At 43.2% G+C, this 16,526-nt stretch overlaps 1 protein-coding gene across 7 annotated transcripts in view; it reads left to right on the top strand.

The window, feature by feature from the left end:
* The window catches only part of CD86 (CD86 molecule), a 63,419-nt gene that overhangs the window by 33,712 nt on the left and 13,181 nt on the right, over positions 1-16,526 (top strand). For 4 of the 7 annotated variants that reach the window (XR_005722918.1, XM_040250559.1, XM_040250570.1 and 1 more), the window contains exons 2-4: positions 1,286-1,335; positions 12,372-12,728; positions 14,481-14,786. Coding sequence is in view for 6 of the 7 variants with exons in the window: in XM_040250559.1 (XP_040106493.1) it covers positions 1,286-1,335; positions 12,372-12,728; positions 14,481-14,786 (713 nt within the window). In the remaining variant the exon portion in view is untranslated. The remainder of the gene's footprint in view (positions 1-1,285; positions 1,336-12,371; positions 12,729-14,480; positions 14,787-16,526) is intronic. The other 3 variants (XM_040250590.1, XM_040250598.1, XM_040250566.1) reach the window with 1 other exon arrangement.

Genomic DNA, 16,526 nt, shown 5'->3' with positions numbered 1-16,526 from the left:
ATCCCGTGGACAGAGGAGCCTGGTGGGCTACAGACCATGGGGTCGCAAAGAGTGGGACACGACTGAGCGACTTCACTTCACTTTCTAGTACAGGGTTATCCAAGTGGGCTCCTGCAACACTATCACCTGTGAGTTTGTGAGTCATGGATTTCACTCAATCTAGTAATCAGAATCTCTGTGGAAAAGGCCCAGGAATCTGCTTTAACATCCTCCAGATAATTTTTATGCACATTAATGTTTGAAAACCACAGGGAAGCCAAAGAAAAATTGATTTCTAAACATGAAAGTGAAAGTTGCTCAGTCGTATGTGACTCTTTGAGACCCCATGGACTTACACAGTCCATGGACTTCTCCAGGCCAAAATCCTAGAATGGGTAAACTTTCCCTCTCCAGGGGATCTTCCTAACCCAGGGATCAAACCCAGGTCTCCTGCATTGCAGGCGATTCTTTACCAGCTGAGCCACCAGGGAAGCCAAGAACACTGGAGTGGGTAGCCTCTCCCTTCGCCAGAGGATCTTCCCAACCCAGGAACTGAACCAAGGTCTCCTGCAGGCAGGCAGATTCTTTACCAACTGAGCTACCAGGGAAGCCATATATACATTCTATTTGTCCTACCATACCCACATATTGGTCAAGATAATAATGCTGCTGTTGCAGTTTTAGTTGCTCAGTTGAGTCTGACTCTTTGCAACCCCATGGACTGTTGCTCACCAGGCTCCTCTTTCACCATGGGATTTCCCAGGCAAGAATACTGGAATGGGTTGCCATTTCTTTCTCAGCTACTGCAGTAAAAAACTCCCCAAATTTCATTAACTTAACACACGAAAATTTTATTTTTTGCTCACATCACAGTCCAATATAGATCACTGTGGGGTGTTAAGAGCTGTTTTATTAATTTGTTCAGCCAATCAGCTTCTTTCATAGTGAGGCTTTACCGTCTTCTGGCTGCTTGGACTCCTCCTCTGGATCCACTGCATCAAAGAAGGCAGGGGATGGAGGGAAGAGAGAGGCTTTAGCGCTGTGGTACCTGGAAGTAACGCCCATCTTTTCTGCTCACAATTCCATTGGTCAAAACCCAGTCACATGGCCTACTTGTGTGGGGGTGGGGGCTGGGAAATAGGGTATGTCTGTAGGGTTAGGAGAAAAAGAAAATGGCTTTGATGAACACACTGTATCATCTTTGCCCCACCCATGGGCCGAAGTGAATTTCAAACGCCACTTTGTCACATTTTGGTTTTTGGTTTCATTTTCTAATCGAGTTTTATCTTCTCTGTTTTAACTGTAGCACCATGGGACTGCGAAACACTCTCATTGTGATGGCCCTCCTGCTTTCTGGTAAGCACACTTTTGGCTTTATAAAGTCCTAGAATCCTCCTACTGTCTCCCCGAGAACCTGAAATGCAAGCTGGGACCTGAGACTTGATGGGTTTTACTCACTTTCTATTCAGCGTACACAAGACCACAAGCCAAAAAGACTTTCATGAAGAAGAAGGAAGCGTCACAATTGAGAACAGGTATCAGCTGATGGCGGGTCCAACCTGAGACGGAGCCCAGCCTTCTGCCATCTTACACCTGTGGTTCTAGATGCACAGAGAAGGGCAGACTGGACTGTCCAGCAGTGCCCAGGGAGCTAGGGGAATGGCCCTATTCTGACATCCCTGAAGCTTAATTCTTTTTCTCCTCTGTTTCCATTTCTGGCATTTTCACACCTTAAGAAAATGACAAACTGGCTTCTAAAAGTCTCCAGCTACTAGCCCTCATTGGTTTTCTTCTTCTCAACCTTCCCTCTCCCACCACCTCCTTCCCCCTGTTCTTTCCCTCAGCTCACACCCATAGAACATAGTTGGCACTGATTACTGGGAGGATCAAGGCACCCAGCCCTGCAACCACCTGATTAAATGCCCTTCAGCTAATCATATCAGCTGATTTACCAGCAAGCTAAGGGGCTAAGCTTCAGGGCTTCTCACCTGCACAGCTCTCTCCAAGCCACTCCAAGACCTCAGGAGGAGACCTAACAGTGTGGTCATGGGTCTTAGATCTTGGTAAAGTTTTCATTAGTAAAATATTTTAACCACAATAAGTTAAGACCACTGTCTCTTTCCACTGTGACTTCTTGACTTGTCTCTCTGTCACATTTTCACCCTGTTGAGCAGTGTTGCAGCAGCCATGGGCATTTTGTTTTGTGTTTTGTATTCTTTTTCTTAAAGAGCTCTTCTCCACTCAAAATAAATTTTAGTAGTGTCAGGCCTCAGAAAACTCAGACCCTCCCTGTTTGCTGCTTTCTCTGAGTTTAGTTTCATCAGTAAACTGGGGCTGGCCAAGGTTCTTGCCACCCATCTTGGGACTGGGTGCCCTTCCCCTGACCCATCCCCTGACCCATCCCCTTCCTGCTGCTTGTCTTCCTGACCCATCCCCTTCCTGCTGCTTGTCTTCCTGACCCATCCCCTTCCTGCTGCTTGTCTTCCGGAAGCTCCGGTCCTGGGGTGGGGCAGACGGGGAAGGGGTAGCCCACCTGCTGTTTGGCTGCAGCAGAGCACAGGCTGCCCCTAACTAACTATACTGGTCACGAGCTCACCTCCTCCCAGCGGCCACACATAAGGCCCTTGGCCACTGACCTCGTCCCTGCTGTGGTTGACAAAGAGCCTCCCTCAGATCGATGCTGGCTGGGACGGGCTTTTGGGGAAGTGCTTTGTGCTTAGCACCCTGGAGCTTGTTCTGTCTATGCTATAGACATATTACCTGATCTACAGATGGGCTAACTGATCATTGACTTAGGTCATAATACTAGTTTTCACCTCCTAGGACCAATATGATTTGCAATTTTAACTCTTGGGAAGGTAGAAGTTATGTGTGAGTAGGGGCAGAGAGAAAGGGGTTGAAGCAAAGCTTTGGAGAACATTATCCAGCAAGAACCTCTTCCCATCCCACTTCTAATTTTTATTTGACAAGCACACAGATGTATTGTTTACAAAAACTTTGTGCCGGGTACTGTTCTAGGTATTTTATAGATATTAACTCATTTAAACATCATCATAACTCTGCTTGTTAGGTCTTGTTATGATTAGGTCTTGTTATGATTCCCTATTTTACAAACATACAAACTAAAGCCCAGAGAGGTTAAATAATTTGCTTAAGACAACATTGCTAATAAGTGGCAGAGCTTGAATTCATACCCAGCAGTACAGATGCAGCATCTGTTCACTTCACCTAGACATGATGCTACTTCTCCTAACTCTTGCTAGGGAACTCTCCATAGTAGTAGGATTTGTCCCTTGGGCACCTAAACAGGTTTGATAGATCATGTAGCTTGTGCCTCAGTCAAGTTCACCATTTTCCCATCAAATACATCCTCCAAGTTCCCTGCAGTCAATACCTTAGCTGTCCCTACAGCTTGGGCCCTGGGCTTTGTCATACAGTGACCAATCCAGGTCTTATGACTTGGGAGAGAAGAAAGAAAAATGGCCTGAAAACAAATTTTCAGAAAAGTCTGAATTGAGATATCATTCACCCCTTCTCCCCCTAAACTTTCTGACTCTGCCCATGGAAAGTGAAAATAAAACTGAAAAACCTTACCAAAATTGAGTCCAGGTGTCACTTCTGCCCTTGCTTTGTGTTTGAAACTGCTTGGACACTTCCTAACTTCTGAAAAGAGTTATCAATACTGAAATTAAAAAAATAACTCCCCCAAATGGAAGTTATTTAAGCTTTATGGTGATGAGAGTGGTTATGTTTTTGGCAGTACAAATTTAAAGTGGGACGGAAGACAGTGACACTTGATTAGAAGATAACATTGCCAGTACGTCACACAGGATTAAAAATAGCAACAACAACAAAACAGATTTCATTCTTATGTAAAGAATGAAAAGGAATCCATCTGAATCTCATCTTCCTTCTCAGGGCACATCTCTGCTTGCTGGGTTGGTGAGCAGTGACTGGCTCATAGGCAGGCATCCAAAGGGAGAAAGGGGATGCAATTGACCCAGCAAAAACACAGGGCTGAATAATTCGTTTGACAGCAGATATAAAACAATGCAGTGAAATAATTCTGTTTCTCCTTTTCCCCCTAATATGTTTTGTGTCTTCCCCTAATCATGGAAATCAGACAATGTATTTGCTGACTCTGCGCATGAAGCAAAAATTGAATCAGAGTTTGAAACCTAAAAGGGCAAGAAGGCAGCCTTCTTGCAGAATTAGATTATAATGTGTATTTATTTGATTATAATTTGTGTTTAGATTATAATTTGTGTTTATTAGATTATAATTTAACTTCCCTGGTGGCTCAGACGGTAAAGCTAAAGGTACCTCTAACTGTCCAGCTCTGTTTGCTGCAATCCCAGCACCTCCAGTAATACTTAAATCTGGAGTCAGAGTGGTATTTGGGAAATCAATAGTTCACACATCAGGAGAAAGTCTCTTCTTAGTTTGACTTCTGAAGGATGCTCTCATTGTCTGGAGGTTCTCTGGGTCCTAGGGCTTCTCATTTCTCTTGAACAATACTTCTGGTTGAACAATTAATATACCAGGAGTAGTTGGGGGTTCTTCCTTCACTTTTAAGATTTACATAAAATTGGCTCAAACCTTTGTTTTGTATCTGGTGTAAAGGTTTATTGTTTCCCCCAGATTTTTCCAGGTTCCTATATGGGTGGTTGCATGTTTATGTGGTTACTTTGACTCCCACTTCCTGTTGCTGTTGATAGTGGTCACTGTAATCACAGAGGTGGATAAATAGTTCAGACCTAATTCCCAAATTCCCAAAGAAGTGTCATGAAGCCTCATGGTTCTCCTTCTGGAGTCACTCCTTTAAAATTACGGTACTGTTTCAGGGGTCTTTGAAATACAGGTATGCTTCCCAGTAGGGAGTATCTTACTTCTGAAGTAGTGGATCATTTTAATGTTTAGTAGGTTCCAGAGAGAAGGGCTGTCTGACAAGTTAATTTAATGGAAGATGGTCACTGAATAGGGTAAGTATAGGGCTGATTGGGAGCAGGGGTGGTATTTGTAGGGAACAGAGAGGTTCCAATGGCAAACAAACTACTTTAGGAAGAGGCAAGAGTTTGAGAGACTGTAGCTTGTTTTTCCTTTGTGAGAAATCTTAATACCATCTCCAAAGTATGCAACTCGGGATTTCAGTCCCCTCGGTATGTTGAGAGTCACAGAAACAAAAACACTTGTAGCCCTTCGTTTATAGCCATTGCCAGCCATAGGGCCAAATTCCAGGACCTCAAAATTACAAAAAACTCTTTCAACATCCTCTAACAGTATTTACCCATTCTTGGTTTCGTTTTCACTTTCTTTCATTCCTTCTCCCTGTACTATTTAAAAATCACTTCTCTGGTCCTTACAATAATGTAACAGGCAAGAAAGTAAAAATAGTTACGTATAGTTGTAACCACAATATACATGCAAATCCCTGAATATGTTTTATTCAGTATTGTTTCATACACACTTTCTCAAGTTTCTAAGTTCTTTCCACTTTTATAATTTTTGAAACTCTATTAGTCCAGTTAGTCAAAATGCTGTAATTTGCTTTATTTGTATGTGTGTGTTTTATTCATTCAGAAGTAATTGTCCCCGTTGTCTTATCTGATTTATGGTTGCTGACGAGTTTTCATCCTTATAGTCATTGTTTTATAGGTGTTCTTTCTTCATTTTTTTTAAAAGAATGATTCACTTCTTCTTTGTAAATTTGGAAAAGTATTTGATGTTTTTTGTTTAGCAGCTTCACCACAGTATTATTGCCATGGTACTGAGTATGCATTTCTGATCTAAGGACTTGTGTCTTTCTCAGTTTTGAATAATCACAATCTTTATCTCTTTAAATATTGTTTCTCTACCATTCTTCCCATTCTCTTCTTTTAGGAACTACTGGTACTTCTCTCGGAGAAGGCGATGGCACCCTACTCCACTACTCTTGCCTGGAAAATCCCATGGACGGAGGAGCCTAATGGGTTGCAGTCCATGGGGTCGCTAAGAGTCGGACACGACTGAGGGACTTCACTTTCACTTTTCACTTTCATGCATTGGAGAAGGAAATGGCAACCCACTCCAGTGTTCTTGCCTGGAGAATCCCAGGGACGGGGGAGCCTGGTGGGCTGCTGTCTATGGGGTTGCGCAGAGTTGGACACGACTGAAGCGACTTAGCAGTAGCAGCAGCGGCAGCAGCAGCAGCAGCAGCAGTACTTCTTAGACTAACTCCTCTGGACTCTTAACCTGTTTTTCCACATTTTCATTTCTTTCTCTCTCTGTGCAGCAGAGCAGTCAAAGATCAAGTGGATCAGCACAGACATGGGGGTCTTCAGACTGTTGAGGGCACTCCGATCAAAAGGCTCCAGCAGTTTTATGGACCCTGAGGAGAGGTGGAAAGGAAGGATAAGGGGGAAGGGCTCAGAATAGAAATACTGAGTCTGCTGGGGAAAAGTAAGCCTGCAAGGCGAAAATGTCTCCAAACATAAGGCAGCCTCAGCAGAGGCATCTTAAGAAGACCTTTGCCCAAGGCCCCAAATAAAGAAACTGCAGAACAAAGGTGCCTGGGCTACAGATACAAATATGTAAAAGAGTGTGACTGGCTTGTGAAGGGAGCAAATCCTTGACTGCAACACCATTCCAAGACTGCAATGTCTTCTTGGCTGTGCAAAAAGACTGAAGTGGTGAGGTCTTGAGATAGAGTGTGCCTGGCCTTTTGGAGGGATGACAAGGAAGCCAGTATGGCTGGGGCAGAGTAAGTGAAGGGAAGACATCTGAAAGGTACCAGGGATCAGCTTACATAAGACTTCATAGGTCACGGGAAGGATTAGGGTATAGTTCTCAGTGTGATGAGAAAGGATTTGGATATAATTTTCAGAATGATGAGAAGTCATCAGGGACTTTTGAACAGGAGTGTTATACTATCTGAGATGTATTTTTAAGGATCAATTGGGCTTAAGGAATTAGATTTGGGAACAAGGGTAGAAGTAGGGAGATAAGTTAAGAGGCAATTGCAATTATCCAATCAGAAGGTAGTGGAGGTTTGACCTAGGGTACTATCTGCAGATACAGTGAGAAATATTCTAATTCATAAATATCCCAATGAGGTGGGAGAATTTATGGAGTGGTGGTAGGAGAAAGAATAAAATGAAAAGGTAAGAGGTGGTGGCCACAAGGTGAGATGCTTGCTATTGAGAGTTTTTAGCAGGTGAGGTGATAACAATAAGATCTGAATTCTGGTCCAGGGAAGAGATGGCTGGGGTAGAGAAGACAAGATACTGGAGGAAAAGAGGACAAGAAAGAGAGAGGTTGGGCATTGTGTGCAAGGGGCTGAAATTACCTAGACAAAGGCAGTGATGGGGAAGCTAGGTGCTCAGATCTTCAGTGAATAAGGGGGTGCCTAAGACAAGATGGATAACAACAGCTATAAGGGGCAGTGGGTGGTATAATCTGAGGGCTTGGACTTGTCAGGAGCTGAGTTTTTTGACATGTAATGATATGTTTTACATTTTATCTTATATGATACTTCATATATTTTAATAGATCATATTTCATATAATATATAGTATAGTTATATATTTTATAAAATATACAGATATTATATACCTATAATATATATATAACTGTGTATGTATTTATATCTATAATGGGATCCACAGTGGGCATGAGATCAAAGCAAAGCTAGTCTTAACAGAAATATCATCTCAGTCATGAAAACTCCTGGGGAACCATCCCTGCCCTAGTCACTGCTTAAGGGGTGATGAGAGGAAATTGACCAGGATGGCAGAGTTTGGAAAAGAATGGAGTTTCAAGGGGGAGAGATAGCCAACAGTGCAGTGTTCAACAGTGTGGTCAGATACGATAAGGTCTAAAAAGTGTTCTGCATTTAACAATGGGGGGAAGCCAATGACAACATTTGCCAGGGAAGTTTCATCAGTGAGGTAGAGACAGAGGCAGGGGTGGAGCCAGCGATCACTGCTTAGTCTTTCAGAATGTTAACTCTAAGAGAAAGAGGAACTACAAGCAGTGGCAGAGGGTACTGCTGAAGTAACTGCTGGGAGGAAGGGAGAGGGTTTACCAAGTAGAGTGAGCAGCCCAGAGGCCAAGTTACATGAACTAGAGACACGTAATTTGTAATGTCACCAGTCTAATCAATTGAATAATTTTCTCCAGGAGTGTTCAAATATTCAGTCATGAGAACAGATATGTAGATCAAAAGTAGATTGTTGTCGGAAATCTGCACAAAAGGGCAAGTTTATGGAAGTTGCTTGTAAAGGAATGATTGAAAAAATATACTATAGCTGCACTATCCAATATGATAGCCACTAGCTACATGTGGCTATTTAAATTTAAATTAGCTAAAATTAAGTAAGATGAAAATTAAGTATCTTCATCAAACTAGCTACCTATCAAGAGACTGCTTTTGGAGAGCACTGCATTATAGAGTATAAACTGGATAGAGTTGAAATCATGAGGAAGTTGAGGAACAGATGAAGGTAATCAAGAGCAAATCTTGGAAGATGATATCTTGCAGACAGAGATTGGCACATTGAGGTTTAAGATTATAGGGACAGAGATGTTCTTAGCAATAAGATTTAGGATTATGTCATGGGAAAGGAGTTGCTGAAATAGCCTGTGGATGAAGATCTTTCAAGTGGCAAAGATCAAAGAACATTGAGGCATGGTTGCTGGTAAACTTATCCATGCCAAAGCCACCTCTGATATTTGATAGGAACAATTGATTAGAAAGAAAGACCTTGCATCTAATGCCAAAAATCTTCAGTGAGTAAGGAAGTAGTGACAAATGATTAGTAGCTAACAGCAGTGAAATAAGAGAACACCTCAAAGGGGGAAGAGCGTTACTAAAGGTCCCTGTAAAGTGTCATAAAACAAGCAGTGGCTGGGGGCAAAAGCATAGCCTTATGGGAAACATTTGATGAAGAGGTTGAAGACATAAAAGAGTTTATGACAATGGAATGACACTGGTAGAGCTTTGAAGGAAGTTTAGTAAAAGAAGGGAAATTCATGAGTACAGACAAGCATAGTAATATGAGGACGAGATGACCTAGAATACATAAGATATGCATTTGGGTAGTAGCTGGGGGAAACTGAAGTCCTGGGTGGGGTCAGAGACCTCACAAGTTTAGAAGACTATAGTTTCTGTGTGACAGCCAAACAGTATCTTGGTGATAATCCTCAGCTGATAAAGTGGACTTTATCAGCAATGTCTTCCTGATAGAGGCATTTTTGAAATGTCTCCAGCTGATTTGGGAGGTGTCTAGATGGATTCTTGAGTGACCGTCTCCTAACATGTGCTAAGTGCTAAGTCACTTGAATCGTTTCTGACTTTTTGCAACTCTGTGGACTGTATCCTGCCAGGCTCCTCTGTCTAGGGGATTTTTCAGGCAAGAAAACTGGAGCAGATTGCCATTTCCTCCTCCAGGGGATCTTCCTGATCCAGGGATCCCTTATGTCTGCAGCACTGGCAGATGGGTTCTTTACCACTAGCACCACCTGGGAAGCCTGTTATAACCAGAGCCAGACCATTTCTATGACTCAAGGGCCAGGGAAGAGAGAGAATCTCAATGTTTAACCTTCAGGGGAGCCCAGTGAGTACAGTATCTGGGTGACTTTACGTTTAGGGTCATAACAGGGGAAGCCTGAAGCCACTTAGAGCAGACTTTGAGCTAAATCTTCCCTGTATCGTCAGAGAAGTGATTCACGTGCATATTTCTGAGTTAAGTCATGGAAGCCAGTGGTTGGTGGGGAACTATGGAGTCTAAGTTGTGAAATACTTTCAGTTCCACTCAAAAGGGACTTCAGAGTGATTTCCACTCCAGGGTAAAGAGAGAAGGTTTGGGGAGGGATGGGTGGAAACAGGTTTTTCCTATTGCATCATCACTCTTTTCCACTGGAGACAGAGAGAGAAATACTCTACTGCGGCTTTTCAAACTGGAGGTCTATCACAAATGCAGACTGACTCAGAAGGTCTGGGGTAGGGCTAGAGATACTGCAATTCTGACAGCCCCTGAGTGACGCTGGTGCCTTTAGAACACAGACCACACTTTTGGTTGTTAGATGAGAGGGGAGCAGTTGGATGGGTGAAAGAAAAATTCCTTCTTATCTTAGAGAGAGGGAGCCTGGATCATGGGCGCGTTTGTCAGTGGAGAGAGCAGGCAGGCAGGAGAAGTTACTGTGAGGCTGTGTGGAGATGCAGCCCTAAATCAGGAAGACAGAAGAAGCCAAAGGTAAAGTAATTTCCCGGCTAGAGACACAACTGACTGCTGAGTAATAATATACCGTGTCAGTTAACTGACAGAATTTTCAACTATGTATTTGGTTTCTCTACTAGGTCATCTGCTCTATATCATATGGCAAGTCTGTGCTAAAACCAGCTTGAGTTTTCCCAGAGATAGTTGCTAGAAGCTTTTACAGCAGGTGGCACCCTTAGATTATCATTCAGTTCAGTTCAGTTCAGTCGCTCAGTCATGTCCGACTCTTTGTGACCCCATGAACCGCACCACGCCAGGCCTCCCTGTCCATCACCAACTCCTGGAGTCCGCCCAAACCCGTGTTCATTGAGTCGATGATGCCATCCAACCATCTCATCCTCTGTTGTCCCCTTCTCCTCCTCCCCTCAATCTTTCCCAGCATCAGGGTCTTTTTCAATGAGTCAGCTCTTCGCATCAGGTGGCCAAAGTATTGGAGTTTCAGCCTCAACATCAGTCCTTGCAATTATCATTCAGAATTTAGCAGAGGAATAGCATTATCCCAGGAGTGCCTGGTAAGGTTACTGAACAGAGAAAGTCTTCTTTAAGTCCCCATTTCACTGTTCCAATACCCAGGTAGCTTTTCCCACCTCTCTCGACTATGGGAATGCATGCCGTACAGAGACTGTGCTGTATAATTTCAAGGGCTTCCCAGTGTTCTAGTGAGCATAATGCAACAAGCAGTGATTCAAACTTCTTCTGACTCTCACTGATGCCTGGAGCCCCTTCCCATAGTTCAAGACCACCCACCCCCTCCTTGCTTATCCGTTCTCCCTGGGCTACTCTGCACACACTTCAGTTTTGTCAAGTGCATATCACTAATATTTCTCTTTTAGAAAGAAAAGCCCATTCCCCTTAAGAAGAGAAACCCATTGATCATTTCCATTTAAGTTCTCCTGCCACCATCCAAGAACACCTCAAGTAACATCTCTCATCTCCCTCACCAACCTACCTCTCCTTTCCTCCTTAATGTCAGCATCCCTTTACTGAAGTCTGGAATGATGAAGCTTAATTAGAACCATCCTAATTCCCTTCCCAAAGTGGCACCTAACTTCATGTTAACTAAGAAACAGCATTTCACCACCTCACCCTGTACTTCTCACTCACCACAACTTAATTTCTTGGCAAGTTTCAAGTAATTCTGTGATCCAGAATAAATTCTACAAAAACCCTATAATCCATTGCATTTAAGGAGTTATGTGGCCCAAATATAAACCCCAATATGCTCTTAGGAATGAAAGCCTTTTTCTGAACTCTCCCAGCACATTCTCTAGGGTTTGAGAAAGTTTCCAAAAGCAAATGCAGGCATGCTGAGGAGAGCAAGTTTGTGGTACCTGGGGATTCCCCAATACTCCAAAAGTACATCCTCACCTTCCCAGTTATGATTCATTTCCAGCATTTCATTCATGTACCTAAAATGGTCTTTGACCACCACATCCCAAAACAACCATCATATTTGCCCAGTTCTCTTTCTGATCTCTGAAAGAGCTTAGAGAGGTTACAGAATAGAGGCCTTGGCTGACAATTTGTGTCATTTCCAAACTGTTTTTTCTCCTTGAAAGAGCTGGCTGTGGGAGAACCAGTCATGAGGGAAGCTCTATAAAGGGAACTATTTGCATTTTAAAGATGTTATTCACTGTGATCCCCAGCTACAAGGCATAATGAAAGGAAGGATATCACATTTGTTACCATGGAATAGGAAAGGGAGGGGGAAACTTTCAGTCATGGTGAAGAAGTATTGGAGCCTATAACAGCTACAGTGGAAAGAATTAATATTCAGATTACAGGAAGGTAACCAATGGGTGAATGAGTTATATAATTCTGCTGGTTTTCCTGTTCTGGCATTTAAATTCACAGAACCACAGTAATGGAAGAAACCTTAGAATGTTTAGTCAACTCACTCATTAAACAGATAAGAAAACTCCATAGGAGTTGCAGTTTGCACAAAGCTAACCAGTTAGCAGTAGAATGAGGACAAAAACCCCTTCCTTTCTCCACATACCAGTGGGTATGCACTGTTCCAAAGTTTAATATCTACTTCTTCAAGATGGTTACTGAGAAGATAGCAACTGGGTATTGTATAAAGAGAGATGGAGTTTCTGGGATTTTTATTTTTCCCTCTTGTTTCTCCTTCCCCAGTTTCCACCGTTCCCTTTTCAGGTGCTGCTTCCTTGAAAAGTCATGCCTTCTTCAACGAGACTGGAGAACTGCCGTGCCACTTTCCAAACACCCAAAACCTTAGCCTGGACGAACTGGTGATATTTTGGCAGGATCAGAATAAGTTGGTTCTCTATGAGCTATTCAAAGGCCAAGAGAAGCCCAATAATGTTCATCCCAAGTATATAGGCCGCACAAGCTTTGACCAGGACAGTTGGACCTTGAGACTCCACAACGTTCAAATCAAAGACACAGGCTCGTATCAATGTTTCATCCATCATAGAAGGTCCCAAGGACTGGTTTCCATCCACCAGATGAGTTCTGACCTGATAGTGCTGGGTATGTAGTCAATGGTGTGTTCAGATCCCCGGCCTTCTCAGATGAGACTGCAGTAGGCGGGGAAGGGGGTACCTCGAGAGAGGCAGAGGACAGCCTGTTCTGGGAAACCCACCTGAGGGGAATGCAGGGCTTGGGAGTAGGAAACTAAAGATCCTTCATACTTTTTATGGTTTACTTCTGAAGGATCTGTAAGAATCTGCTTTAGGGACCAGCTAGAGCTAACTAAGCCAAGGAAATGCAGCTAAGTGAAAACCATGGGTGATTTGGACATTATTAAGTTTATATGAACCATATAGGTCTCCAATTTCTTTTACATTCGTTTTTTCTTTTAGTCCAAGATTTCTCACCCACTAAATCTTTGCCTGGAACTCTTTGCAAGGGTGACAGCTGGCTAATTGGGGATTTCCCTTCAGTCTCCTGGAGGTTGCTTACAACTTGCTATTGCCTAATCATGAGCCCAGAAGACAGGAGGGAAATAACCCAAGGCACACAATCCAAAAGCTGACAAACCAGCTCCTCTATTTTTCCAGGCCTTGAAAAAACCTAAATGTCACTACAGAATTTTAAAAATTAAAATTCAGTAAAATTAATCATTTTCTTAGGTACAGATATACGTAACCAGCAATACAAAGAAACTGAAAGTGTTAGGCGTTCAGTCGTGTTCGACTCTTTGTGACCCCTTGGACTCTTCTGTCCACGGGATTCTCTGGACAAGAATACTGGAGTGGGTTGCCATTTCCTTCTCTGGGGGATCTCCTGACCCAGGGATCTAATCTGGGTCTCCTGCATTGCGGGCAGATTCTTTAACATCTGAGCCACCAGAGGTCAGTAACCAGCAATATAAACAGGATACAAATCATTTTCAGCACCCTAAAAAACAATTTCCCCATGCTATGCTCTTCTAATCATACGCTCTCTAAACCCATAACCCCTGTTTTGTATCCTACAGACTTATCTTTTGTGACTATCACATAAATGAAGTCATACAGTATGTAATCTTTTAAGACCAGCTTCTTTTATTTAACATAATGCCTTTGAGAGTCATCCAAGTTGTCACATGTATAAAAAGTCTGTTCCTTGTTACTGTGAATAGTAACATTTTTGTTTATCCATTCAACCCATAGAAAGACATTGGGTTGTTTTCATTTGGGGGCTATTATGAAGAGAAGGGCTATAAACATTCATGTACAAGTTTTTGTGTAATTCTCTATCTGGATAGATACCCAGGTGCAGAATTACTAGATCCAGAATAACTATTGTTAATGAGGTTTAAAGTAGGCAACACCTTGGCAGTCTACCTTCTATTGCCACATCACATACAAGCAGAATGCTTAAGTAGTAGGTTGATAGAGCAAAACTTGTAAAGATAGGACACAAATCACTGAAATTATAGAAACAATACAGTCAACTATGAGTTAGTATGTAGAACCTGCACAGTACCTAGTGATTAGAGAAGGAGAGTAAGGGATTTGGCTGGCAGAAGGGGCTAGCCCTCCTGTGGCTCAGAGAGCACCTCCTTGACTGGGGTAAGCAGGAAGTATGGTGGCCCCGAACTCCATTCCTGAAAATAAATGTGGCATCATTACGTCGCTCTCACCATGGGCCAAGGCCCACAATTTACACACCCTAAGGCTGCCAAGCATACTCCCAGTGAGTTCCCAGGGTACCTAGTTATCTGCTATTCCATTCCAGATACCTCAAATTTAAACTGATTTCTTTCTTTCTTTTTTTGTATCTCTATTCTGCTTTCAGCTAACTTCAGTCAACCAGAAATAAGACTAATTGCTAACCAAACAGAAAAGTCTAACATCATCAATTTGACCTGCTCATCTACACAAGGTTACCCAGAACCTCAGAAGATGTATGTGAGGCTAAACACTAAAAATTCAACTAGCAACTATGATGCTGTCATGAAGAAATCTCAAAATAATATCACAGAACTGTACAATGTTTCTATCAGCGTGTCTTTTCCCATCCCACCTGAAACAAATGTGAGCATCTTCTGTGTCCTGCAACTTGAGCCAACGAAGATAATTTTATCCCCACCTTACAATATAGGTAAGCTTGCTTCCCCAGACTGTTCTGTTTATCAGGTCTAATACACAGATGGGTAAGGAGATCATCCAATGTCCCCTGCTTGCCAGGAAGCCTCCAACTGGGCCATTTTAGGATACTGTAAGGAAGGACCTAGATAGACAGCTCCTGTTTCATCTGACTGTTAAAAGGTCCAGGAGGCTATGAACCTATGGTGCACTTGAGGACGCAAATTCTTAGCCCTGACACTGGCCTGGTGTTTTGGGCTGCCTTTTGATAGAAGACTTTGAAGTTTAGGTCAGAAAATGCAGCACTTCTCTAAGCTAGAATTCTCTCATTCATTAAAACACACACATGTGCATACATACATGTTATGAATACAGGACCATTCTAGACATTGTTGGTGGCAGAGGAGAAAACCAAAAAGTATAAAACATACTCTCTGCTCTCAGGGACCTTCTCATAGAACCAGAACCCCATGATATACATACATGGTAAACTGGATTTAAAAAGACTGAATTGAAATCTAAATTATATCCTATAGAAATATACAACTAAATTTAAAAACAAGAGTGACTGACAATAAGGTTTACAGGCATTCAGAGATAGGCAAGTTCCTTGAGGGTCATTGAAGGCTTCCTAAAGGAAATGGGATATTATATTACCATAACAGAAAAAACTGGGCTGAATAAGTGTGGTAAAGAGATGACAGGTACTTGTGGTGGCTTCTGAAAATTCTGAAACAGCATGCAGACTTGGGTGGTTAGAGGGCCACAGTCAATTAGTAGTACCTGCCAATGGGCACAGGTAATGGTGGCCATCAGTACACATGTGTCAAGGAAACACTCAGAAGCAGAAATGTTTGTGGCATGTTGATGGTGTAGTATGGGACCAGTCCCGCTGGAGGAAAGGGCTGAAACTCAGCAGTGCCCACTAATAGGAGCCTGCTATCTTAAATTCCTGGCTTTGCCCTGGAATACAGCCCCATTTGAGGCTCTACTTCTGAGGAGCGGTAACTGAAAAATTCTTCTGAAATAAAGGCAGTCTGCACCCACACTGCCTTCAACACTGCTTATTCCAGTCCCAACCCCTCCCCCCACCCATCTGCCTTCTGCTTGTCCTGGCCCCTTCTCCAGCTCTGGCCCCTTGGCTTGCCCCCTCCTAAGCATCCCTCCAGTTCCTTGCTCCATTCTCTGTCTGTGACAGCTCCCCTTTCCTGGTGCCTCATTGTTTAAATGTAACTTGGCCTCAAGATGCATTCTATTTATATGTATATATTGAATTTGGGTGGCGCTTGGTCTTTGTCGAGGCACACGGGGGCTACTCTTCCTTGAGGTGCAGGGGCTCTAGGCACATGGGCTTCAGCTGTGGATGTGGCCCCTAGAGTGGGGACTCAGTAGTTACGGCACATGGGCTTAGTTGCTCCAAGGCATGTGGAATCTTCCTGGACCAGGAATCAAACCCATGTTCCTTGCATTGGCAGGCGGATTCTTAACCACTGTACCCCCTGGAGCCCACCCCTACCAGCCAGCTTAGCTGTACCAGTAGGCCAGTCCTCTCTCCTGATGCTGATTTCCTTCTGTTCGCCTCTGACTCTTAACAGTTAAGTAAATGGCATGGTCACCCTGCCTGTCCTGGTTGCTTCTACTGTAGCCTCTCTTGGGCTGATAGAAGCTTCTCCCACACTGTCCTGAGATTTGGCAACTTCTTGGAGCTGCCACCAATCACCAAAGATGAAACCCCCTGCGGCTCTCTGCCACGACT

Source organism: Oryx dammah, unplaced genomic scaffold (assembly GCF_014754425.2).
Source record: "Oryx dammah isolate SB20612 unplaced genomic scaffold, SCBI_Odam_1.1 HiC_scaffold_2, whole genome shotgun sequence".
NCBI classification, from domain to species: Eukaryota; Metazoa; Chordata; class Mammalia; order Artiodactyla; family Bovidae; genus Oryx; species Oryx dammah.
This window is presented reverse-complemented; position numbering and strand designations above follow the sequence as displayed.